The 27626-nt window shown below is 41.9% G+C and overlaps 2 protein-coding genes across 4 annotated transcripts; one reads left to right on the forward strand and one right to left on the reverse strand.

The window, feature by feature from the left end:
• Nucleotides 1-26082, forward strand: ylpm1 (YLP motif containing 1). 3 transcript variants are annotated; one of them, XM_054760985.1, is made up of 22 exons: nucleotides 1-825; nucleotides 1242-1457; nucleotides 1612-1800; nucleotides 1899-2386; nucleotides 2559-5345; nucleotides 5454-5577; nucleotides 5641-5743; nucleotides 5816-5896; nucleotides 7652-7826; nucleotides 7912-7935; nucleotides 8019-8209; nucleotides 8310-8461; nucleotides 8532-8594; nucleotides 8681-8800; nucleotides 10449-10625; nucleotides 10703-10786; nucleotides 10861-10944; nucleotides 11073-11147; nucleotides 13254-13305; nucleotides 15315-15442; nucleotides 16499-16689; nucleotides 16930-26082. In XM_054760985.1, exons 1-21 carry the CDS (start codon nucleotides 289-291, stop codon nucleotides 16643-16645), a joined length of 5997 nt encoding a protein of 1998 aa, XP_054616960.1. In that variant the 5' UTR covers nucleotides 1-288; the 3' UTR covers nucleotides 16646-16689; nucleotides 16930-26082. The 3 variants fall into 3 exon arrangements, with proteins under 3 accessions (XP_054616960.1, XP_054616961.1, XP_054616963.1); XM_054760986.1 differs by having other exon boundaries at nucleotides 8313-8461; XM_054760988.1 differs by lacking the exon at nucleotides 7912-7935 and having other exon boundaries at nucleotides 16930-26081.
• On the reverse strand, nucleotides 21426-27617 carry LOC129171898 (prospero homeobox protein 1-like). Its single transcript, XM_054760989.1, has 5 exons — nucleotides 27579-27617; nucleotides 26581-27506; nucleotides 26343-26444; nucleotides 26026-26220; nucleotides 21426-22516 (listed from the first exon to the last, which is right to left on the reverse strand). The coding sequence occupies exons 2-5, from the start codon at nucleotides 27499-27501 to the stop codon at nucleotides 22355-22357; spliced, it is 1380 nt and encodes a 459-aa protein (XP_054616964.1). The 5' UTR covers nucleotides 27502-27506; nucleotides 27579-27617; the 3' UTR covers nucleotides 21426-22354.
• Between the last annotated feature and the right edge of the window lie 9 nt (nucleotides 27618-27626).

Consider the following 27626-nt stretch of genomic DNA (forward strand, 5'->3'; position numbering starts at 1 on the left):
TCTGTGACGTCACGTCGTCATCTTGTGGACGCCGCCACTTCATACTTCATAGCCACTCTTACCGACGGTTGAAAGTACAGTCTTTAAATATATTTTAATGTAAAAGGGTGTGGTGTTTGAACGTGTTTAATGTGGGTAAATTGGTCAGTTGGTTATGTAGCTAACGATTGCACCACAGCGAGCTAGCTCGCTAGCTAGCTAGGTCCGCGTGAGCATTAACATTGTTAGCATCGAGGCCCCGGCTGAATGTGAGCACAAAGGCTGCGCCCTCAGCCTCGCATCGGAAAAATGTACCCTTCCTGGGGAAATTTTGGTGCACCTCCGTCGCAAAACTACGGAGGGTCTGGCCCACGCAACATGTCGGGTGGAGGACTCGCCGGTCCCCAAGCGCGATTCGGCGGCTTACAGGCCTCGCCGAGCGGCACTCTCTTTTCGAGCCTGCAAGAGCAGCATCTCCAGCAGATGCAGCAGCTCCAGATGCTCCACCAGAAACAGCTCCAGACGGTGCTGCATCACGGCAGCACGGCTCCACCGTACGGCGGAGGACACCAGGGTGGGTATTCGGGGTCGTCGTGGCAGTCAACAGAACCGGTCAATTTGGACAGCGGTATGGGGACGCACTCTCTCATAAAAGGAGGGGACACGTTATCGACACAACCGGACCCGTCGAAGCAGCCGCCGCCGACACAGACGCACGCCGCTGAAGCTCAGCCAGCTCCCCCTCCACCAGAGCCCCAGTCATCGAAAGTTACGGAACCCAACGCTGCTACCGATGGGAAAACACAGGATGCATTCAATAAAGACGACAAAACTTTGCCTTTACAGGTAAATTCCCCTCCTCTGGTTATTACAGATTACTGTTGTTACGTTTACATAAATCACATTTCAGTAACGTGAAAATGTCTAAAACTGCAACTGTATGCCCAAGTTTTTTTTTCTGGAGGTGTGGGGCTCAATATGTCACATTTTGAAACCCCTTGGATTACCATATTTTGATGTGTGATAAACCAAGTGTAAAAGTTTTCCCCACATTCTGAAATGTACTACTAACTAATGGTAAATACAACTATCAAGTAGTCACTGCACAGGTGCACATACTGTATCTAAATATTGATGATTTTTATTAAATTTAGCTGCCTATTTTCTATTCTGATCCTATGCGCCCATCGCTTATGTCGGTTTAGCTCAGCATGCGCCTCAATTAATAATTAATTAAAATCCTTATGATTCTTTCACTCTAGAATCAACAGCAACTTTGGTACCAGCAACATCTGCAGAACCTGCACAAGTTGAGGCAAGAGAAACGGAACCAAAAAGATGGTAACTTTGCTATGCCGCAGCCGGCGCCACCCAATGGGCAAGCCGTGCAGCCACCGCCTCCATCCGAAACACCCACAGGTGCGCCGCTTCCACCCCTTCCGAAGGAGGAGCCCCCAGCACCGCCCCCACCACCGGAGGTGAGCTTTTTTAAAATGATTGGTACTGTAGGTAGGAAAGGGTTTCAAGCGATGTGAAGTCAACAATGCCCCTCTATAGTACTTCTTATATATTGGCCAGTTGTGTATGATGCCAACACTAGGCTCTAATTTTGCTTTATTTCTGTGTTTTAAGCCGGACTCAAAGCAAGATGTTGAGGAGACTGCCCGTCTCCAACAGTTACAGGCTGCAGCGGCTCAGTGGCAGCAGGTTCAGCAGCAAAGAGTAGGCTTACATTACCAGGCTCTTATGCAACAGCATGAGAAGCTCCAACAGATACTGGAGAAGTATCAGCCGCTCATTCAGCAACCTCCAAACTTACAGGTAGATAAAAACACACATGCTCACCCTCCTGCTGTAAATAGTTATTTTAATCTCCTACTGTCAGACCAAAGATTTGAGTTGTTCATGTTTTTTTGCAGACAATGTCACCTGAAATGCAGCTGAGGCATTATGAAACGCAAAAGCAGCAGTTCACTCCTCTATACCAAGACTGGGAGGTTTCCTTCAGGATGTGGTTCGAGCAGTTCCAAACGTATCCTCACAAAGACCAACTGCATGACTATGAGCACCAGTGGAAACAATGGCAGGATCAGATGAATGCCACTAATGCCCACCTTCTTGAGCGGATCACTACTCTGACTACAATGGTGCCATACGCTGCAAACCAGTATAATAATGTAGTTATTGGACAATATGGAGCGTACACGGGACAGGACATGCAAATGCAGCCACAACAAGTAAATCCGGGTATGCAGTTCAATGCAGTTACTGCCGGTCCTGCACTCCAAGGTCAGCCGCCCACTCCAGCTGCCGCCCCCCTCCACACAGGAGGTCCCCCTGCTGGGGTTGGACTCTCAGGTCATCCCAGTGTTCCGTCACCAAACTTTAACAACATTGGGGGTCCACGGTCAGTACCATTTTTTTATTTATTTTTTTTTTGTGCAAAAAAACTGTCCTGGGCAAAGGTTAACCGCTGTTATAGAAAACATGATTATAACATGTACACACACAGTATATTGTTGCATGGAATATTTACTCTTTTGCTAATCATATTTACTTTTTCCGTCTTCATTTCTCAGTGGAAACAACCCAGGATTCCACCAGCCACATATGCCATTTGATGGACCTCCAAGGTTTGATCAACAAACACAACGTTTTGACCGCCCCCATCCTTTGCCTCAACCTCAACAACGCTGTGACGCTCCACCTCAATTTGATCAGCACCCACAGCGCTTTGATGGTCCTCCTCGCTTTGATCAACCACATCAACGCTTCGATGGTCCCCCCCGCTTTAACCAACCAGGGTCGCGCTTTGAAGCCCCTCCCAGATTTGACCAACCCATTCAACATTTTGATGGTCCCCCAAGATTTGACCAGCAACCAAGAGCTAATCCACCTCGATTTGGAAGGTCATCCAGATTTGATCAGCCCCCAAAACAGACAGGCCCACCAGTGCCCTCAAAAAAACAGCAAGAAACCCCACCTCAAGTGGAACAAACTCTTAAACCACCTCCCAGTGTGGATTCTTCATTAAAATCTGTCAAGCTGCCACAGTCGGATCAACAAAACAGCAAATCTGAATTTAGTACCACCGATAAAGACATGATGGATGACATGGTTGAAGGTGAAAATTTTTTTATCCCAAGTGACCCTATACCGCAAACCAAAATGCAAGAGGAAACCAATGATAGTTCTAATATTCCTGACAGTAGCCCCAAGCCCAAGCCTTTAGACAGTAAGCCAGCCCAACTTGCGTCTACTACCCTGGAATCAAAACAAACTAATGCACCAAATGTTCCCAAACCAGAAGGACTGCTCACAAATAACAACCCTCCAGTAGTACCAGAGAAAAAAACGGAGAAACAGCTGTCCAAAACTGATCCTGTACGGCCTCCCCCGGGTACAGGACACTGTCAACCCCTATTACTCGTGCAAGGGAGGGGACGAGGTCAGCCTCCGGTCCCTATGCAAGGTACAGGGCGAGGTCAGCCCCCGGTCCCTGTGCAGGGTACAGGGCGAGGTCAGCCCCCGGTCCCTGTGCAGGGTACAGGCCGAGGTCAGCCCCCGGTCCCTGTGCAGGGTACAGGGCGAGGTCAGCCCCCGGTCCCTGTGCAGGGTACAGGACGAGGTCAGCACCCCAGCCCTGTGCAAGGTAGAGGACGGGGTAAAGAGCAGAGGGGGCATGGAGACTTCAGGGGACAAAACTTTGTACCACCTGAGGGACAGATTGACGAAATGTTGCATGATTTTATGCCACCCGAGGAAGAAGAATTTATGCAGGAGCAAGAGGAAGACTTCCAATGGCAGGATCCTTCAGTTGAGGAGTTTGGTGGTGAGACGTTCGAGGCACCCGATGAAGAAATGTGGATCCCTGAGGATCATCACTTCCAAACAGAAGAGAAATATTATGAGGGACCATTGCAAGGACCTCCTTTGGGGAGAGGGGGGTTCCCGATGATGAGAGGACGTCCCCCTATAGCTAGAGGAGGTGGCCCCATGGGTCGAGGAGTTCCACCTTTGGGGAGAGGAGGACCATTTATTGGCAGAGGGGGTCCGCCAATGGGCAGAGGAGGGCCACCAATGGGCAGAGGAGGGCCACCAATGGGCAGAGGAGGGCCACCAATGGGCAGAGGAGGGCCACCAATGGGCAGAGGAGGGCCACCAATGGGTAGAGGAGGGCCGCCTATGGTTAGGGGCGGCCCACCCATGGGACGAGGAGGGCCACCCATGGGACGAGGAGGGCCACCTATGGGGAGAGGAGGTCCGCCCATGGGAGGAGGGGAACCAATGGATGATCAATGGGAAGAAACGGAGACAGAAGAGTACTACAATGAAGAAGATGCTTACTGGGGAGAGGGTAGGCCTCCAATGAGAGGAATGAGACCACCATTTCCATCTGGCCATCGTCGTCCACCACGCGGCTGTCCTGGTTTCATGCATCAGGGGCGAGGACCACCGCCTCATCTAGCACACGGACCAATAGATGAGGAGTCATTCGGCCATGAGACTGGTGATATGGAAATGGTTCCATCAGAGCATTACATGTATGGTGGGCATGACCCGCATAACTTGCCAATGCACCCAGCTAGAGGACGAGGCAGACGGCCTCCCCCACCCCATGAAGCAATGGGTCCTGACGGGGAGCCATTTTATCATGAAGAAATGGAGAATGAACAGGATTGGCTGCCACCCCATGGGAGACGTCCTCCAATGCCCCATGAGATCATGGAAAGGGGCGGAATGGGAAGAAGACCGATGGGACGTGGAATGGCAAGAGGTATGATGCGGCCAGGTTCATCCCATGAACACGAAGAGGTATACAGTGAGGTTAACGTTGAAAACTATGTTCATGGAGAAGATCGCTGGCGGTCACTGCATCCTGATGACCCCCGACACGAGGCCAGATTCTATGACTCTGAATGGGATACAGAGCGCCCTCCACCGGAACGGGACTTTTCACCCCGCTTGCCGCCCTTAGAGCACTTCAGGGAAGACCGCTGGCTTGATGACAGAGAAAGAGTTCACCCATACCCATATGATGACGAGTACGACCGAAGAAGAGGAGAAATCAGAATCCGAGAGTATCCGGATGAGCCACCATCCCGACCGGAAGACCCATCGCAGCGTCCTCCAGAATGGGATCGACCTTCAAGACACCCACCGTCAGAAAGATTGTATCCATCTTATGGGGATCACAGGGATGAACCCCGTTTGGACAGGCCACCACTCTCTGAACCTGCTGAAAACTTGCCAGAGAGCTCAATTGACTTAGCGGCACAAGGAGCAGGCGGAGGGAACGTACTTGCTCTTTCCCAACGTCAACATGAAATCATCTTGAAAGCGGCCCAGGAACTTAAACGCATCAGGTAATTTCCATCGTGCTCCATTCTCAGTTTGCCTCGAAAGATTGTTGTATATGTCTCTTTTGAACGAGACCCTGAATAGGTTATTGAGTCCTGCTTTTCGCCTTCTAGGGAAATACAGGAGGGCAAGCCTGTTGAAACTGAATCTCAGCCTGCACCAGCTGACATATTACCTGACCTCCCCGCTGGGCTCCTTGGTTTGGAGATCCCACCAGAAGTCAGAAATGCTCTCAAGGTAATAATTTAGATATTGTGATTGTTATTTATGGTCGTTTGTAACACTGACCAAATGTGACAGGGCATGACTACAGCTGCTCAGACAGCTCCATCTTGGGATACTAATCCTGCTGCACTTGCGCCTGCAGTAATTCCAAAGACTGTGGATTACGGGCATGGACATGGTATGTGAAAGCAAACCGGAATATATAATCTGTGAAGGTTATGTGGTTGGTGACAGTAACCATTTGTTTTAGATACTGGTCTCACTGTTGAGCGGATTGCTTACGGCGAGAGAGTTGTGTTGAGGCCTGACCCAGACAGGGGCTATGAAAAAGGTGAGTTTAAATATTCCATATTACAGTAATGCCATGTTTGTTGTGGGTAATTGGTTTCAGACCCGACCACGATAGGTGAATTTCCGCGATGGAGTTCTTTAGAAATTGAATATTTTCGTAGTTAGAGCATACAAAACCTGTTTATGACCTTCTAAATACGCTTTTTAACACTAGACCCCTCAAGACCTGAAATACGTAATATAGTAGACATAATGGAGAATATGTCTTAGACATAAATAAGATATAACATAGACTCACACGTTAGTTGACAGTGTACTTACTAGGGTGGCTATTGTCTTATCAATGTAACGTTACTGACACCTAGTGACCAGTATAGAATACAGTTTGTGGTTAAGGAGCGACTCACGATGTACTTCCATGGAGAGCACATATGCTGTGAACATTCACACAGGAGCTGCTGTCAGCCACAAATCTCGACAGTATCTGCTCGCTCAACACTGCTAACCAAAGATGTTGCTGCTAACCATCACCTAAACAGAACTGTCAACTCTAGCTTGCCGACGTCACACACGTCTCTCCCCAGGCGCACACAAGTCAGTTATTACACAACATACCATGTCTTCTGACTGCTTCATATTTGTATTTTAATTCATTTAGCCATTTTTATGCTTCAAAATACATAATTTAGGTGGATACTTACAATTTGCTTAAATAAGCATTTTTTTTACTAATCATAGGCCATATTCAACCACGCAACAGCGATCATTTATCTAGCCTCAATGTTGGAATTACAGTTTTTAAGTGTTTTCTGTAAGCCCCACTGGAAACGAGCCGTTTTGTGTGTCTGTAGTTTTAATGCTAATGAGCTTTGTTCATCTCATTAGGAACGACTCTCTCTCTTATGTGAGAGAAAGTTTTTCCTTCTTGATGTGATGAAAAGCCAGAATTTCAAAAGCGAGTACACTAAGTCCCCAACTAACGAACACAATTGGTTCCAGACGACTGTTCTTATGTTGAATCGTTCTTTAGTAGGGGAAAAGGTAATATTAGCAATGATATAGGTACTACATGTACGTGTATACATATACAGTATATGTGTATGTATGTAAATGAGTTTGGATGCAGTAGTAATATTAAACGAGGATAATTGATGAAAAAAACAATACTAAAAGTGATATAATAATACGTAATGATAAATGTTATTTACCTTTGAAGAGGAGTGGCCGAGCATACGTTGTTGTGGAGAAGTTGGAGGAGATATTGGAAAAAAAGGACAAGTCGTCGTGGTTAGACTCTTCTAAAAGAGGTAGTGTTCTGTGAGTGGTGTAGAATTAAGCAGGCCTATTAACTCTTCATAAGCTTTAATCACACGCTCTGTCCGGGTTGTACAATTTAGCTTTCCATTTAGCTTTATCTCCCCAGCATCTAAGGCTTCCTCTGTTAGTCTCATTAGCTCAAGGCTGCCTCTTGGTCCCATTAGAAGTGTCACAGTGCCCTCTACTGGTCAAGCATGTACAGTAGCAGTATAAATACTGATTGAGCGACTGACTACAAGGCAAAATAAAATAAAATATAGACCAGTCGGCTTGTGTTCGTATCCGCAAGTGTTCGCTAGTCGGGTGTTCATAAGTTGGGGACCTAGTGTATTGTATAAACAGGCTCTGTGTATGGTCACACACTTACACTATTTTAGAACATCATTAGAAAGCCAGTTTTTCACTAAACAATATTTTAAAACTTGTTGGTTTGCATTTTATGGCTCAAGATCAGTGATGTATTGTGTTCTGCTCCTAGAACCTCTTCGAGATCCTTACAGCAGGGATCCATACTATGACAGACGCTCAGACCCTTATATGGATCGCCGTGAGTACTCCCGAGAAAGAGAGCTCTACAGAGAAAAACCTCCACCTGAATACGAAAGAGAGAGATTTGGGAGGGAACGTTATCTGCCAAGAAACAGAGATGAAAGGTAGCACCTTCTCAAATCCTATTTTCCAAGCTTTTAGACAAGTTCTGCATGTATGTAATTTTGTTTTTGTTTGTTTTAAATTAAGCACACTATCGATGGTTGAGGAAAGGTACTTTATGTATACCTTACCAACAGTTTGTGTCCGTATTAAAGCGATAACGCGATGAATGCTATTTGTCTCCTTCCATGTAGAGCTCCATTGGCACCCCCTCATCATTCAGGATACAGGGAAAGAGACCGTGACCTTAGAGAGAGGGATCGAAGTGGCAGCCGTGATCGAGAGGACCTTTATGGACGGCCCGGTTATGATAGACCTCTCTATGAGCGCACGGCCCTCGACTGTGGTGGGTCTGAACGCTATGGCCACGGCTCTTCACCTTTTGGTATGTTTGCCAACAAATCTTTGCTGTTGTTTTTTTTTATTTTTTATTTTATTATTATTATTATTATTATTTTTGCTGCATACCTAAAACTGTCCTCCAGTAGACAGAAGAAGTTACCCAGAAGACCGAGGGCCCCCTGCCGCACCACTTGCACCACCACCACAGCCACCGCCACAAGTCGAGAAGAAGCCTGAAATCAAGAACGTGGATGATATCCTCAAACCACCAGGAAGGCAGTCCAGACCTGAGAGGGTATTTACTTTAGCTTGGGGTCTTGCTGAATCACTGTATTTTAGTGCTTATTTGACGTCTGTGCTGACAGATTGTCGTCATCATGAGAGGGCTTCCTGGCAGTGGAAAAAGCCATGTCGCAAAGCTAATACGGGTGAGTGACATCACATTCGGACACAAATACGTCAATAATACACACAAATGTAATGAGTCCAAGTCAACCTTGTTCCCATTGTTAAGGACAAGGAGGTAGACTGCGGCGGCGCCCCACCCAGAGTTCTGGTTTTAGACGACTATTTCATGAGCGAGGTTGAGAAAGTCGAGAAAGACCCAGACACAGGGAGGAGGGTCAAAAGAAAGGTGAGTGTCACTTTGTCATTGTAGTACATATGTTTATGTTCTTATTCTTTTTCTTGTGTTTTCTTTCTTTTCTTGGGAGAATGAACAGAATTAAGAATTTCATTGCATAGTATAACTGCCTGTTTTACTATGCATATGACAATAAAACTCTTGAATTTTGATTGCCAGAGCAGGCATTTATTGCAGATTTAAATGATCTTGCAACAGCACAGTAATAATAACATAATAATCATATCAGCTGCTGTTGGGGCAAGCTAAAACTCAACCCTAAACCTCCGACGTCCACACATCTGTCCGCCCGCATCTAAGGTCCCCTGGGGAGCACATTCACTGTGACACACGTGAGCAAGAGTTTTATTTACATCTTAAATGGCTCATTTACTCCATTATTACATCTACTATATAGGGTAATACGAGTGTAAAGCCATGTAAAACCGCCATTACAGTACATAGCCACTGCAGGAAATATGAAAAAAACAAGGCACTGTTAACATGTGTGTCTGTTGTCTTATTTATGTCCAATGCAGTGGTACCTCCGTTAACGTCCGCCCCGGTTAGTGCGTTTTTTAGTTAACATCCAAAATCTTTGCTAAAATTTTGCCGTGGCTTGCGTTCACCCGCTTGTTTAGTGTCTAGAACAGGGGTCACCAACGTGGTGCCCACGGGCACCAGGTAGCCCCCCATGACCACATGAGGTGCCCGCAAGCCTGCTTTTCATTCAGGTTTTCAGTTAATAATGAAAGAAGATTCTGAAATACAAAATGTGAGTTGTGCACACCAGCATTTTGTTAATGTTCTGGTAAAACAAGCATATTCACTTGTTTGGGTTTAAAATAAGCTCTGAAAATAAATGTTAAAAAAATGAGTAGCTCTTGGCCATTTTCATTTTGTAAAAGTAGCTCTCACAAGGAAAAACGTTGGTGACTCCTGGTCTAGAAAAACGTTTGTGTACGTCGCCAGGCGACAAAATCTCACGGTACTTGCACGTGATCGTGCAATGCATTGTGGGCCGGGTGGTTCAAAAACGTTGATGATTAGATTTTTTTTTTTTTTTTTACATTTTTGCAAATTGTGGTTGCAGCAGAATGTTTATTTTGTTAATTGATGGTTTTGTGGCTTTTTTTCCCAACAAAACGAGGTACAAGTGGCGGTAAATGTTAAACTATCCATTCATTTGTAATTATTGGTGCATAATTTTCTGCATGTAAAACTACAATTATTGTTTATAAAATGTGTTTTGTTTTAAGATTTTTGGCTGTCTGGAACAGGTTAATTGGATTTACATTGTTTTGGTTAGAGCCAGACCTTCTGGAACGGTTTAATGACATTAACCAAGGCACCACTGTATGTCTATTTTCTGTGATTCTGTCAAATGTAAAGGTGACTGTACTGTATAAGACTCTGAATCTGAAAAAGATTGGTCATCTTATATTCAAGTCTGGAGAATTATACATGCAAACCAGCAAGGGACATCAAATGACTTCTCCCCAAGCAAGACAGGGTTTTTTTTTCCCCCGTCACTCACACACATACACAGAAACCAAAGTTAGGTTCAAGTTAACAAGCAACAGAAGAGGTGTTATATCGTGAATTTTACACACTGTCCAGCAGCTAAGAGCTAATGCAAAGTAAATATGTTGTCTTCCAGGTACTCGAGTACGAGTATGAGCCAGAAATGGAGGATACGTACCGGAGCAGCATGCTTAAGACCTTCAAGAAAACTCTGGATGATGGCTTTTTCCCTTTCATCATATTAGACACCATTAATGACCGAGTTAAACATTTTGATCAGTTCTGGAGTGCTGCCAAAACAAAAGGTTTTGAAGTGAGTCATTTATTCAAGATGCAAAAAAAAATTTCCCTTTCTTTTGTGTGAATTGATATTTATTTTGTCATGTCAAGGTCTATATTGCTGAAATAACTGCTGACACCCACACATGCTCAAAGAGAAATGCCCACGGACGCTCGCATAAGGACATAACGAAGGTCTGTAAAGTTAGCTTGCTTTTTTAAGGATGAAAATTTTGGGGGTATTTCTTGATGGCGTGTTTTATATGTAGATGTCCAACAACTGGGAGTCCACGCCTCGTCACATGGTCCGCTTGGATGTCCGATCCCTGCTACAGGACGCTGCTATAGAGGAGGTGAAGTCTCCCTTTTTGATGCATGAGTGTGCCTATGATGGAAATGTGGAAATTACTTTTGAAGATAATTGGTAAGATGGGTCCTTCTGCGGTTGCGCGACCTAAGCTTAAAACGCTTCTGTTACTAGGTGGAAATGGAAGACTTTAATCCTGAGGATGAGCCCAAAGAAGCCAAGAGAGAAGAGGAAGAAGAGGGTGACCTGGTAGGAAATGATGCGCTTTTACATTCTTGTAGTTAATAGAATCATTAGCCACTCTTTGGACGTAGTTAATAACATTCTTTTTTAGTTTAGATTTTGAATTGGCCAAGTTATTTTTGCAAATATGAAGTGTAGCTGTGAGACACAATCGATAGAGCTACACTAACAAAAATCTTCCAAAATATGCTTTTAGTATTAGTCATTGTGTTTTTGTTGCAGTGACATCCAAACATCCAATGTATTATCAACCATTTCACAGTGAATTCTTGCACAGGTGATGTAAAAGTGGCTTGACCATGAAATATGCCTGTGGCTTTTGTTTACACATTTCTGTATGAACCATACAAGGGTGCTTTGTCATTTTTGATCAAAGCACTTTCACCATAAAAGCGATGTCTCTTAGATCATTGTAATTGTAAACAAAATATTACTGCCCCTTCTCGCTATTTTTCAGTTCAGTAGCAGCAGTGAACAAATGCACAGATTACTGGATTCATCATTTTTGGGGGGAAATAGATCTGTAACTATGTAGAAGATATGTAACGTTTGCCTAATTCTCTAGATAACACGTACCTGCTTTGTGGACAGCACTTTTTTCACAATTAACGTTCTGATAGAACATCTAATGAAGGTATGAAGGTGTACTATATTTAAAAAAAAAAAAAAAAAAAAAAAAAGCTCCTAGCTAATCTGCATGTGATTTGTTAGTAGTCAACCATGTCATTCATTCTCAGTGTTTAGGTTTACTAATGATAGATGATGCACAAGACTTTGCTTTGACGTAGTTTTGTGCAAATCTTTTAACGCTGCTTTTAAATGACGACATGTTTAATTTGCAGCCATTAATACACAGGACTCCTTTTTAAATGCATTTTACATGTCTTGAATTTTGAACACATTACACTATCAAAAGTGCCCTAAGCACTCACTCATACGGGCAGTGTCCCAAGCATACTATGTACAACATCTTAACCTTCATTTATCACTGGAAAAATGAAAAGAAAATGTTCCTTTTTAATACTTATTTTTCTTATGTTTTGGTAGAATTTCAAAGATGACATATTAAGGGATTTATTTAGTATGCTCTTACATGCAAAGCACTACAAAGCAGGTGGTGCATTGCATCATAAGATGCTTCATGTGTGAAATTTTACAGTATCTTTGCTCCAGCACCAAGCAAAAATTTATTTTTTTGTTCTGGTTTGTGCAGTAGTTGCATATAATTATCCACAAAATGTGTTTTACCCCAAATAATCGAACATTTTTTCGCAATGACTATATTTCTCATGGAAATGTGTTCGAGTTACCAAATTTCACATAAAATATTCATGCATTACGGTAATTTTATTTTGGGCATTTTGCATAGCAATGGCGTGCAATAATGCCACTGAAAACGTCTGCACGCCCTAGGGTGTAGACAGAACCATAAATGTATTTTCACAGTTTCTGTTGACTTTTGTAAAAGACAAATGTGCTTGAATATGAATTACTGTACACTTGTTCCACCTGTGTATTTGCATGAACCCTCTTGGCATTTAGTCAGTATATTGTCTTTAAATCTTGAACCAAAACCAGCAAAAGTTGCATTTCCAACAGTGATATTTGTCAATAGTGACTGTTTTACTTTTTAAATGCACATGGTCAATCGTGCCTCCATTGTTTGACTATGTCTATGTTGTATGTTTCAGTTATATATGAAATACTACTGTGTATAACATTAAAACAACATTTCCCCAGACATTAATGATATCAATTATACATACCGGTACTTTGGAAACCAAACCCAAATGATAAGCAAAATACTGGAAATAAATATTACACACATGTAATTTAGACATTTGTACGGCATTTCTGATGAAGGAAAAAAAGGGTTGAAATGCCTTTATTTTATTTTTTTATTGGAAACACATTTGTTCCACTCAACTTAAGGCAGAAGAGTAAACATTTGCACGTTAACTGCTTTGTTAGCTCATTTATCCCTCCATTGTAATTCCAACCATGAACCAGTCTCCTTTTTTTTTGCAGCCAGTCCCTTTTACTCTCCTGTTTTCCTCATATCCCTCCATTTCCCCTACATTAACTTCTGCAGTGTCTCTTTACATAATATAGGGCTACATTCCAAAAAGCAAATGGGAGATGGACACATCGGAAGCAAAACTCGGTAGGTTGGTTCTTTTGTTCTTTATCATTTCATTGTGTACACTCGTAGTAATCACTCCTGACATTAGTGGATTCATTGGTGGTGATGAATATCTGAGTATATGTATAAGGTGTGCTATGTTGTGTTTATCAGTTGATGAAGTTGAACCCCAGCTGGAAAAAAAAACCACTTGATGATTAATTGGTATTTGATTGAGGGAAATAAGTATTTGATCCCCTACCGAGCAGCAGCAAGCATTCTGACCCCTACAGAGCAGTTATGTGCCAATGAAGCACACAAACTAGTCCTGTCCCTTTCGGGGAGTACTCAGCTCAACTTGTGTGGATAAAACACGCCTGTCACAGAAACGGTCTCTTTCAATCAAACCTCTGCATAACCATGGGCAAGACCAAAGAGCTGTCAGAGGCCCTCAAGAATAAGACTGGAGACCTGCACAGGACTGGAATGCACTTTTAAGACCATCCACAAGAAGCTTGGTGAGAAAGCGACTAAATGACAAATGGAAAAAATAGCTCCTTTCACCACAGGGACCAGCCCAGACATACACAGGAGGAGCTGGTTAATGATCACAAAGGAGTCGGGACCATAGTCAGTCAGGAAACAGTAACACTCTTGGCTGTTAGGGACTCAAGAAGACAAATGTACAGGCCCGTCTAAAGTTTGCCAAAGAACACCCGAATGACTCAGACAAGGCTTGGGAGACTGTGATGTGGTCAGATTAGACCAAAATAAAGGTTCGAGACTGAGAAAGGTTTGAATATGAGTCCCTCTGACCAAAGTTTCTCTTGGCAGCCCAAACCCCTCAGTGCTTCCCAACAAGCGGGCTTCCTAGTCCTAAACCATATTTTGCATTGGGAACAAGTACTTATGTCCCTCAATTACTAATACATTTATAACCTAGCATTTCATGTTTTTTTTCTTTTTACATTCAACATACAATAAAGTTACTGTTAAAAATCTAGACAGTTGATAGGTTTGTAAGGGGGGAGTACTTTAAAAAATCAGTTAGGTGATTTAAGGAAAACTGCACTTTTTTTTTTCGGAAGGTTGACCAACAATCCTTGTTTGAGACATGAACACACGTCTTTCTCTTTTCTGTGCGTTGTAAAGATAAAAACCGATTTTTAAAAAAGGGCAGCTAATTAATGCACTTAATGGGACACGCCTATTCAGTCTACATTAAAACACCTCCAACAAGGTTTTACGGTTTTATATCCATGCTGTGACCATGTAGTAACACATACATTCATGATAACATGTAATACTTTCAGTATTTTGCTATACTTTTAAAATCATTTTAATCGTTCCGTTCCAACGGGAACTTTATTCTTGTGGGCATTGATTTCACATAGCAACATAGGAAGGAACGCTAACTTTTCCAAACTCAAAAGACAAAAACACAGCAGCAGTGGCGGCAGCTCTCAATATGTAGCGTTACCTTTTGCTAGCAGCCTGAGGCATTGTGAGCGTGGCGACGCTATGAGCGAGTGTGTGGTGAAGCTAGTCGGTAGCCGGCTAGTAGCTCGCCGGTGTGGTGTGGCGAGGTCTCACTATGCCAATAAAGTAGTTCTTCGGTGTAACAATTTTAATAACAATCATAACAGTAACTTAGTGAATATGCAGGTCACATTATGTACATGGAGCATTGTTGGTGCTTATTGGAGGTTTTTTCAGAAGGCTTTATAGGTGAAATAGTTGCATCCCATTATGTGCGTTCTTAGCTGCCTCTTTTTAGCTGGTTTTATGTCTTTAGAACGCACAGAAAAGAGAAGGTCATGTGTTCTCTCATAAGCAAAATTCAAAAAAATGTGCAGTTTTCCTTTAAATACTTTGTTTCCGCACCGTATGCTGAGAAAATATACCCGATATTTTGGGGCATTACCAGCCCACTTCCCAGTGAAATGAATGGGAAAGTTTCATTGGAACAACTCGGCACAGACAGCCCTCCATTAGTAAAAGCCATGTCTCAAGAAGAAGTGGCCTGATTAGCACTGATCACATTTATACAGACAAGCTGGATGGTCTGGGGAGCGGCGGGAAGAGGAAACGTGAAGGCGAGCACATGGCAGGCATGGAGGACTATCTTCAGCTGCCAGATGACTATGCCACCCGCATGTCTCAGCCAGGAAAGAAAAGGGTAAATTGACAGTCACTGATTTGATTACACACAAATCGATATTGTACAACTTTAGCACTTCTTAAACCCATCCAGTGAAAAATCGCCAAACGTGTCGTCCACTTAAAAATAAGTAAACGCACAGTACCTTTTACTGTAACGTGTCATGCCAGCATGTGTTACGATCGAGAACATCAAAGCAGACTGGCTCATTCTGGAGAAAAAAAATGTAAATGTGTACCGCTAATTCCATATTATTAAATGCAGGCAGCCACCAAATTTAAAGAGTAAAAAAACATTTTATACATATATAGGCCACACTTGTCTGTAAGCCGCAGGTGTCCACATTGTAACATGGACTATTTAGACAGACATGGTATAAACCTTCTAAACCTAACTACACTTGGTGTTCCCAGCGTCACTCGTTGGCTTCGTTGATGAGACGTCAGGCGCTTTTGTCCATTGGTTTTAACAGCTGCCGTGATCCAAGCAGAAGCAGGAGTAATTCAACACTTGGTCAAACTTACTTCAGATTTGTCAGATCAAAACATGATTGGTGTGTAATGGGCTCCACACACAGGAGGTTCCATAGAAAATGAGTGGACTAGAGGCGGCGTCACCTCCCGTGTGTGGCGCCCATAAGACAGAACATAATAGCGTTGCTTCAGAAATTCATTTGTTTGACTCTAAGCATCATGGGAACTGTAGTTCTTTTAGCCATAAACTAGCCACATCATTGCAGAAGCCGCAGGGTTCAAAGCGTGTGGGGGAAAAAATGTAGCGTCTTCTAGTGAGAAATGTACAGTTTATATTTATTAGAATATGTAGTGACCCTTATATATTTTAATTTAAAGTTGTTAAATATTACAGTATTTAACATTGTTACAGAATGCATTTTCACCAATACACCCACCAAACCATGATACCATACCCCTAACAGATGCCTGGTACACGTGTTTGTTTGTTTTTTTTTTCAGTACAGGATGTCGTAATATTTGAGTGTGATGATATGAAGCAGAATCAATCCATTTCCTGCTCATGAGGCCAAATCCTGGTCACTCTTTATTTGTTGTTTAGGTGCGATGGGCTGACCTGGAAGAGCAAAAGGACGCTGATCGAAAGCGTGCCATCGGCTTTGTGGTGGGCCAAACGGACTGGGAGAAAATTACAGATGACAGCGGCCTGCTCGCACAAAAAGCACTCAACCGTACAAAATATTTCTAAGAAGAAGATCATCTTAACCCCTTGTTTTTGTGTTTTGTTTCAAGGTATGTATGTCTCAATTTTAACGCAACGACAGCATTAGGATTGTTTTAAAGAGCTACCATCTTGTTCATTTGCAAGCTTGAAATTGTATTGACTTTTTGAAGTAACGTCACCATAGTGTTCCACAGTGGGTGTTAAGTAATGTTACATTTTTCATATTCAAGTCAATAAGAATTGGTTTATTGTATCGTATAAATGTATTGGTGTATTGGTATTAACATTGTTTCTTTTTCCTTCTGCAGGTGTCCAGAATGTGAAAAACAAGACTCGGTCAGTCAAGTCTTTATTTTCCTTAATGAGGATAGCAAATAATTTTAAGTCTCCTTCTGGTCATGTATTCATTTTTTAATGTTTTATACATTCACCTGTACTGTTGTTTCTTGAAGCATATAGACTGTAAGAAAACAATAAAATTTCACACACTTCCAATAAATGTGGGGAGTTCTTTGGCTTGACTTGTACCATAATGTGTTGACTGTGACGTAGTTCTTCACTGTATCACAAATATTGCATTGAATGCGAATTTTCACTTAGAGCATGGGTTTCAAACTCGTTTTCATGCCCTCAGAGAACCGCAGTCTATGAATATAAGTAGGAATATAACCTCATGATGTTAACACTATTGTCCTTGCGTTTTTATTTTTGTACAATTCCTCTGCCAAAATGGAAGAGGAAATATATTTAGAAGGAATAAGGTAATGTGGCGGGCCAAATCTGGCCCCAGGGCCTTGAGTTTGACACATGTGACTTAGAGGTTTATTGTGGCGTTTCCCCACTACACATCTGGTTACCATTTTCTTGATGACTTGAAATGGTATTGTCCTGTTATGTGATAGATCTGATGACGGCATGCCAAATCACACTGATGGTCAAGGGGTGGAAAAAAAAATCATGAAAGTCTTAGCTTTGGATGAACTAGAGTTTTTAAGAACCAGCAGTAAACAGAAAAAGTAGCAGCAAAAAAAATCCCCCAAATGCTGTTTGTAATCCAGGTAAAAAAACAAAACAAATTATGCTTTTGGCTAGCGAGCCAGGAGTGGCAAAAATATGTAGCATGTATATTATATATACACATATACTGTATGATACTGTAAGCACTGTGTGAAATGAGTTGGACTAGTGATAATTAGATTTGTGGTACGGCTCTGGCAGTGAGTAAGGGACAGAGACACGGGGTTTTTTTGCTTGGTGACATAGACAGTATTAACAGTGATTTCATACAATATTTAACACGTATACAAGAAAAAAGATGAATGGCCATTCCAAAAAATTGGGAAAAAAATCATATGTACACATTAATAGTGTGTGTGTATTTGTTCTTGAGCAATAATGTAATAGGTGTATGTAAATGTTAGCCTGCTGTTGCAAGGCCAGAAGGAAAAACGGCTGCAATCAGCGAGCCTCCTACCGAGCAGGTGAGGTGAAGGGGAAGGTTGGGTTGTGTTGAGATCACTGTTGGTTTCTGGCTTTTTGCCTTCTTTCCTTTCACACTTAGCTTAGCTCGCCATATTTATTTAAAAAAAAAAAAAAAAAAAAAAAAAAAACCCTGGCCAATTGCTAATAAAACCTGCCTTCTGTCAATGGCTACTGCAGCAAACTTTTCCCTTGCATGTCTCTTGAGTTGATGCCCACTAGACCGACACTACCGGAATATATAAGACTATGATTGGCCGGCCCAGTCATGTGATTTGGTGACATGATTAACGTGATGTCGTCGTCATTGAGCAGACCAAAAATACAACTGGATGGGTGAAAATGGATGAGAGGGAGGAAATACGTTTTTTTTTTTTGTTGTTTTTTTTACCCGGGTTACAAATGCTGTGTATGTGTGCCGGTAATAGTCTTGACTGTGTCAAATCCCATGGACATTTTTCATTCCATTTTGCTGAATTTATGTGTGTTTGGTTTTGGGAATTCAATCCCTTGGCCCAATCTTGACTACGGAAATGCAAAATTGTCGAAGGACCATCTGCATCTCAAACTTGTGAAGCCCAAAGCATGTGATGCTGCTCACTTGAATATAGTGTGTTGTAGGTCAAGTGTTTCTCATAGGCTACATTCACACTGCAGGCTATGATGCCCAATTAGTTTTTTTTGTTGTTGTTGTTAAAATCTGATTTTATGTGGTCACATTACAAAAAAAAAGTGATGTGTTAATGTGTACGTGCAAAGCATCCGGGAAGTGATGCAAAGCAGGACATCACATGTTTCTGCTGTGTGTTTACAGAAGTAAATACTGCCTCAGTTTGTGCTCTTCTCGGCACGTTTGTGGCAGTTTCACGGATTTGTACAATGGGAGTCAACATTTTCTTAACTAAATGATTAAGAAGAAACTTTTCGCTAACGCGGTCTGTAGATAACTTGTTCCAACATCTGTTCCGAGTAGCGTGTGGGTGGATGTCAGAGCCAGGGGTGTTGGGATATTGACGTGAGCCGCTTCGCTAACACTTTTTGGAAATAATTTTCGGATGACACGCATAACTTCTCCCTACATCGTGAGTGCTTTCATCCAGCACGGAAATACACGGCTTTTGATGATGTATAGGTCGTATTTATGCGACTTCACTGTTCAGGCTGCAGTAGCTCAACTACGTACGTATCGGATTTATATCTACATACGAATGAGGCTTGAGTCACATTTGGAAAAAATAGGAATTGTTCTGTCCACACTGGCATGAAAAAAAATCAGATACAGGTCTCATATGAACAAATAAAATCGGAATTGACCTGCAGTGTGGACGTAGCCAAAGTGTGGTCCACTGGAGGCCCCCCAAGTGGTTTGCAAGTGACCTGTTGAACTTGTGACATCACAGTCTGCAATCCTGTGTGAAGATGTTTTACCTTTTATTCCAAAAGGCTTCTTTAGTTCTCAAATCTAAGTGTGAGAAGAATGAGACAATCTTTGGGGAAAAGATGGGTGGCAAACCTCCTTCTCTGTTTAGAGCTTGTGGCTTTTTTTCCATACACCTTTCAAACCCGCAGTCCTCCTTATGCAGAATTTGGACATTGTTGTGAGCAAAGGAGTCATTTCTTTTTGAGATGCACATGAAGTACTGACTCGGGTTCCGAAGAAACTGCTCTCCAATGTTGTGCCATGTGTTGGTAGAATCTTCTGAAAGGCCCGCTCTAAACAGAGGAGGATGAGGTTTGCGCCACCACCAATGAATGGTCTGCTTATAACGGTGTCCCCCAAAGAGTGTCTCATGCCACAGAAAGAGTGGCCACTAACAAGCTAGAGACAGGCGAACGACCTATTGTTAAGCAGGGCAGTCATTCACCAGCCCTGCCCAGCAACCACCACCACCACTCTTATGACCAGGGGACACACCCACCACAGACTTCAATAGGCAAACTCCACATTTAAAATTTTGAACGAAAGAAGCCCTTTGTATTAAAAGTGAAAAACGGGTTTAATAAATTAAATAAATCCAATTACCTCGATTCAACCTTTGTGGATTACCATAACCTGGGTGACAGTCTACAAAGACATGACATTTTGTGACATCACGTAAAACCTTGAAGTGATGTCGAGATAATGTAAAAAAGGGTATAGTCACATTAAAAAATGCAGTATACCTGCCCTTTACAAAGTACATGCACTGTCCAAATAGCTGGCAACACAAGTGAGTAGCAGGATACTGGTGTCTTGGTCGTTTTTCGACTTGCTGAACTGTTCGAGTCCACTGTATACTGTAAGTTTAAGAAACACTGTCCTAATGCACATCCGTCCTCATTAAGCTTGAAGATTTTAAGTTTTACTTTGGAATCATTTTCACCAATCAAGGAAACATTTTCGTCTTGAAAACCTGAAGAACTTCCTGGAATTTTCATCATCATTGTCAATATTTTATTGGAATCTCAAACTGAACACACGTTTCATCTGTCGACGCGAAAGACTCCCAAGACTGAAAACTGCAGAACAAACTCTTGCTGTGGGAGGTCATGGTGAGTAGATGGAGAACAGTACAGAATTATTTCAACTTGTAATGGGTGGGGTTGTATTTAACTAGGGGTGTCACGAGACGAGACCATGCACAAGATAGGGTCCACGAGACGAGGTTGTATCATTAATTTTAAGAAAAGTACAATGAAATGACTGAACAAATTTTTGTATTAACCGAGTCACAAAACAATGCAGGCGCGTTTTGAAAGCTTTTTTACAAATTGATGCTAAACATTATTGTCAACATGTTTTGAGACCAAATAAACCACTGTTATAATATACAATAAACGTATCATATTGCAATATTTCCTTTTTCATTAGTCATCTTTCACTCTGTAAAGTTGTGGACTTGGTGTTTGTGACATGTATTTTCTCGCAGGCCATCTGTACTGCCTGTCAAATGTTTGCAGCATTTCTACTTGTAGAAATGCTGGCTTTGAAACTGTAAAGAGCAGCATTTCTTTTGTAATGTGGCAAAATACACTTTGTGTGAATGCACACAATTTTGAAGCTGTTCTGTTTGTATGTACTTTGCCGTTCAAACATCTCAGTGAGTCTTGACTGTCGGGATGAAGGAGTGTAGTTTTTTCCCAGATTGGAAAACTGGGTCGTTTGTTTCGATGGTCTCAACTTGATTGCTATTGATATACCCCAACGGGGGGCTGTTGCATTTGGCTTTGCAAGCATCTGTTCCCTCCTGTTGCTCCTCACGAAGCTCCAGTCTTATGCTGTGTGTATGTTAGCGGCCCCACCTCCAGACTCCCTCGGAGACGGAGACTGTAAGACTGACAAGGTGTGACTGACTCTGCTTGCTGCTGTTCTATGAAGTTTGTAGGCGCTGACCCAATGCACAGAGTGAATCCTCTTCCTGCCTGTTAAGAGGCACAAAACATGGAAAACAGGCATGCATGCACATGGCAATTAATGGAGGCCGGCAAAATGATCCAGTTTAATTTACCATGTAAATTAATTTATCACAAGACAGTTTTTTTCTGAACGAGAACTCTTCTGACATAATTTTCTTATTTTGCAACATTTCCAAGATAACCTATCAATTGCATTCACACGCAGACAGGTTTTAAAGAAACACAACAGGGTCACCACTTGGCGTGCACATTTTGAGAACCCTACTTTGCCTATAAAGACAATGCACCCTTCTGCTAAGGATGTTCTTCTGTTTGCATTGATCGTCAGATTAATTTCTACTAAGTAAGCATGAGCACAGACAAGTGTAACCATTGTTGCTGGTCAAGCGTGTACCCAGAACAGATAAACCAAACAAAACTGGGGGGGAAATGTCAATTGCCAATAAATATTCAACAATAATTGACTCATGGTGTTTTGTTTTGTTAAGTCTGTGTCTCAGAAACTGTTATTGCAGAACTAATAAAACTGCTTTCTGTCAACACTCATTTTCTAATGTTATGTGGAGTAACAGACACTGCATGTCAGGACCCAGAATCAATTTTGTGTATAACATAAAACATGTTTTTAAATCACTCAATTTTTCCAATATTGTCATATTATATACTGTACATATATATGCATGGAAATGACATTTTTCTCCTCAAGTCTACTGCAGGATGGGATAATAATTGAAGCAGTCATGTTCTCAACTAGTATCCCTTCATTCACGTATATTATATTTGTCATTGAACTTAAGTCCACATTGTGAGTGACCGCTGTGGCAAACAATGTAAAGTAGTAGTATGCATGATCGCATTTCATCCGTAACTCTTGAACTCAGCAGGAACGTCCGTGTCCAGTTTACAGATCACCTTGTAGATTGTTTTTTTCCAGGATGGCTCTCGATCCTTGCCCGTAAAAATGGCAATGTAGAATTGTCTCAGTGTAATCTCTGCCACTTCGAGGAACCGGTCCGGGACCTGTTTGTGCACACATGATTAGACCTTTTTGCACCAAATACACTCTAAAATCTTAGATAAAGCAATATCCATAATTATACCCACAACAAATATATAAAGACACCACTCTGCATAGGTGTGACCCAGGATGGCAACAATGAATGGCCTCTCCAAATTGTATACTTTTAGTTGTATTGGTGGGGGGTCCGAAAAGCACTATCTGATGTTGCAACTACCATTTGCCTCAACTCTCAGTCCAGAACATCCCGAACCTGCTCAGTTGGTGACATGTCCGGTGAGTGCACCTGTATATCTTACAGACGATAACACAGGTGCATTTTGAATTCACAGATACCATGTTGAGATCCATTGTTCCACAACACCTCACCTCATGTTGTAGCATGATAATGCACGGCCCTGATGGTGCAAGGATCTGCACACAGTTCCTCAAAGCTGAACATGCCAGTTCTTTCATGGGCCAGCATAATTATCATTGGTCATGTTTGCAATGCTCTGGATCGGCATATGTGGTATTTGAGGCAAATGGTGTCCACCTTAGATACAGTACTGACTGGCTTCCGGACCTCTCCCCCTCACGCTCACATTTTGTAGTGGCCTTTTATTGTGGCCAACCTAAGGCACACTTTTTTTTTCAACAGTCATGCCGTCTAATCAACAGCTTAATATGCCAGACCTGTTAGGTGGAACACAGTATTTGGTAAGGCACACATTTTTCAACAATCATGCTGTCTCACTAAAATCTCGATATGCCTCACCTGTGAGGTGGAACAGATTTGTGAGCAACAGAAATCGGCCTTTTGGGTACATAGAAATAGTTTTAACATCTTTGATTTCAGCTCATGAAAAATAACTGAGCAAAAGCAAGTGTTTATATTTGTATGTACATGTGTGTATACACATTTATACGCTATGCATATACACAAACACACAGAGTGCTCATTGTACTTTGAAGTGGCTGTGGTAAATCAAGGTAAGTGTCATATTGACCTGAATATAAGACACAGTCAAGAATATTTTCAGAGAGGAAAAAAAAAAAGTTAAAATATGCAAAACAGCTGGCAACAACAAGAGCTTTTCTTCCGGTCACTCCCACACCAGTGACTGCGAGATTCAGCAGAGATCTGCTGGGGGGGGTACAAGACATATTTTTAGAGAGACGAAGGGTTAAAACATGCACAACAGCTGGTGCCAAACAATTTTTCCCCAAGCAACTCAGAGCTTTTCACCAGTCGCTCACACACCAGGGACCGAGAAAATTCGGCGGGGGAAAGTATCTGATTGCAAGCAATGTGTCATACAACTTTCCAGCAGCCATTTTTTATTGCAATCTCCCAGTTAACATAACTGTATCAAATATTTGTCAAAAACCAGGTGTTGAAAAAGAGTTGTCTTATATTAGTGTCAATATGATGATATGAAATGAACTACTGATGAATGGATGTACAGTATACTCTTGAAATGAGCGGACAACTTTTTTTTTTTGCATGTACACTGTGCACCCAGGTTTTTAGCAATAGTGCCACATGGTGACGACATCTTCAACTCCATATTCTGTCTTTATGACGTCATATTTCACAGCCTCTGAGGCCTTCATCCGACTTGTTTGGTGTCCTCTTTCTTGCATGTCAAGTCTCTAAACTTGAAGCATTCATATGGAGTTGAATATGTGACTGAAATAAACACATTTCACTAAAGATGTGCTTGAATCAACTAATGCTGGTGTTTTCCAAGCATAGCACAGCATGCCTATCCCCCAGGAATGTAGTACATCTGGGCCCTTGCCTATAACCAGATTTCTGGAGCATATTTTGGCGTTTTCTACTCAACTCAGTCTGTTTACACGCTCGCCTTAGAAGCAAATTCATTTTGCCTTTAAACCAAGGGTGTCAACTCTTTTTCCAGCGATGGCCACATACTGAAAAATGAAGGGATGCGAGGGCCAGATGTGATCTCCGTGGTAGTTGGTTTTTCAATGTTCTTCTTAAATAATCTGTAAATGTTCCTTTTGTAATTTTATTACCTTATTGCCATAATATACATTTTCCCCAACCTAATTTTCCTTTTTTTTAATTTTCTAAAAAAAAAATATTTTTATATCATTTTTATTTTTTTCATATTACAAAATCTTGAAAGAAAGTATTTTGTCTTCAATATTTCACCTCGTGAGTTTATTCTCAGTAAATTGACCTTTTTTCTCATTAGAATACAACTTTTCTCTTAATATTTTCACTTTATTCTTGTAAAATTACAGCTGTTTTTTCCATTTGCTTTTTTTTCCAACCTATTTCAACTTTATTCTTGTATATTTTGCTCTTTTAATTATGACTTTATGCCATAATATTGTTACTTTATTCAGGCATCATAACTTTTTCCGCAAGCTAATTTTCCAAAAATTACAACATTGTTGTTTTGTTTCTCATATTATGAGCAAAAGAATCTTAAAGAAACTTTATGCTATGAAAGTGACATATTTCCTCATATTACAAATTTATAGTCATAAAATTGTGACCTTTTTTTCGTTAGAATACGACTTTTCTCAATATTTTTATGTTATTCTCCAACTATTTCAACTTTCTAGTTGTAAATCTTCTTCTCATAATTATGAGTTCATATGCCCATAATATTTTGACTTTATTCTTGTAACATTATCGCTTTTCCCCACAGCCTCATTTTCCCAAAAATATGTAGTTTTGTTTCTCATAGTATTATGACTTTGAAGATTAATACAACTTTATGCAACTAAAATGACATTTTTCCCTGATCTGATTACGATGTTATTTTTGTAAAATGAATGTTATTTTTGTTAATGTTAACTTTATTCTTGGAAAATGACTCCTGATTTTTCCATTTTTGCTATGTTTATTATTTTTTTTATTTAAAAATGTGCTGTGGCCACAAATTTGCCACCGGCAGCACTTTAAACACCCCTGCTTTAAACAACTGATAACAGGTTTTTAAAATATTTTTCTTTATTTTTCTCAAGCTGCTTCACCCCTAAATTCTTTCCTGTGCCTCTCGGTGGAGGCCTGCCTCACACTTTTGAACTATTAATAATTACTACAGATTTGGTATCTCTCTAACCTAAAAATACTACTAAAATACAGCTTTTTAGGTTTGATGTGTCAGAATTTTTTGCAAAAATGTTGAGCTTTGCTATGTTTTTGCACGACATAGTACCAGGTCAAAATGTGATGTGACAAAAATTTGCACTTGGAAATTTGTATTTGGGTGTTTTTGCCATACATGTGAGCTTCACCTATTTTTTGATATTGCAGTAACTTACTTTGGCTCATAAAGATGACTAAGTTTCAGCAAATAGAATAAATCATGATAGGAGCTGTTTTGTTGAAACATGCATGCATTCATTAGCTGCATAGATTTACATGACTAAATAAAGACGCATTTTTAATCAGTATATGTCGCTTCTGTGACAGGACTACATGATTCAGGCCACCATTGTAATGCTGCATTATTTGGGGATTTCATTACATTTGGAAGACAAACCTCACCTGGAAGTCATTTCCTTTGTTGTAGTGCATATTGAGGGCCCTGAAAAGTTCCGACTCTCTGCCCACAGACAGCGCCCTCGCGTCAGACGCCCCCTCCAAGACAATGTGGCGGGCAAACTTCTCCATCTGGATGTAGTAGAACTCCCTGAAGTTACTGAACCACTTGATGAGCTGGGATGTGATGCAGCGTGTCATCTGGACGGGAGAAGCAACAGAGGTAAGTCATGGTCAGGCAGACATGTTTCTATCTGTTGTCCTGCAAATGTGTCAATAAAACAAGTTGTGAAAGCATTTTGGCGTCCGCTTGTGTTGCTCACCTGCACGTCACGGAAACACATCTTCAGCACCATTGAGCTTGGATAGCGCGTGTAGAAGAACATCAGCTTTGCTTTCTTCAGATGGGTCGTCGTCAGTCCCTCCTAAATGTGCTACAGGTAAGGACAATCCACTATATGCCTTGTGAAGTCCGTAAGTGTTATTATTGTCTTGCAGTGCTAGAAAGTGGGGGAGAAAAACTGGATGTGCGTCTCGATCCAGGTCTGTAAGAAAGGATACGCTCAATACGTAAGCATTTTTCTTTAGAGGGCTGCTGGGCTCAATCTTGACATGCGGGAGGCAAAGGTTGTCCAAAAGCATCGCATCCAATTTGATCATGTGACCGGGTGGGCTCCTCAAAGACCTGGAGTTGACCTTTGATCCGACTTTGATGGAGTTCCACGGCGAGTCAAATGTCACCTGTCGAGATTCCCACCCGGAGCGACACCCGAGAGCGCTGCGATGGACGGCATTAAGGACTACAGCGGTGGGATCGTTCCTTGGCTGGTGAACTGTGGCTGTTTGTGACCCTTGTACCACCAAAGAGAGCGCCTCGGTTTGAACATCCTGTACCGGCAACTCTTCATCATCACCACCTGAGGACTCCGTGGAAGGATTTCTTTGGGAATCTGCACAATCGCTGTCTTTTAGAGGCAGGGGCATGCTTTTGAAAACTGAGTCAACACTCCTACTGACCGCTCGGGATAGTTCGTACTTCAGAACATCTGCCATTAGCTTGGAACTGAAGTTCCCCATCTTAGCCGTTTTCCATCCCTGGTATCTGCTACTTTGGATGTCACCGCCCCCTTGACCCATGCGTGACTGGCTAACTTGCATTCCAAATGCTTCATGTTCTTCCTTCATCTGCGCATCCGCGAGGCCATCACCAGGCGTCATGCCTCGGATGATGTTCTCCACTCGTGCACGCTTTGCTTGGCGGCCGCTCCGTTCAGGTTTGGCTGCAGGAGAGCACGGGTGCTCACCCAACACCAAATCACTGCTACCGTAATAAAAGTTTTCCAGTAACTTCCTGTTCTTCTCACTGACTTTTCCTGAAGGTTCAAACTTGTCTGGTACTTGTGAGTCGGACTCAAAAGGTTGCTTGCCGGTGCAGTGATCCATCCTGGAACACAAGTTTTTGTTCCACATGCTGAGATGCATGCTGGCTAGATTAAGGCAGTACAGGAAAACAAATCAATTGCACAATTCATCTTAATAAATGAAAAAAAAGAAGATACCTGATATCCACCGGTTTCCTTGAGGAAGCTCTTGGAGGATGGGGGTAG

This window comes from Dunckerocampus dactyliophorus, chromosome 19 (assembly GCF_027744805.1).
Source record: "Dunckerocampus dactyliophorus isolate RoL2022-P2 chromosome 19, RoL_Ddac_1.1, whole genome shotgun sequence".
NCBI classification, from domain to species: domain Eukaryota; kingdom Metazoa; phylum Chordata; class Actinopteri; order Syngnathiformes; family Syngnathidae; genus Dunckerocampus; species Dunckerocampus dactyliophorus.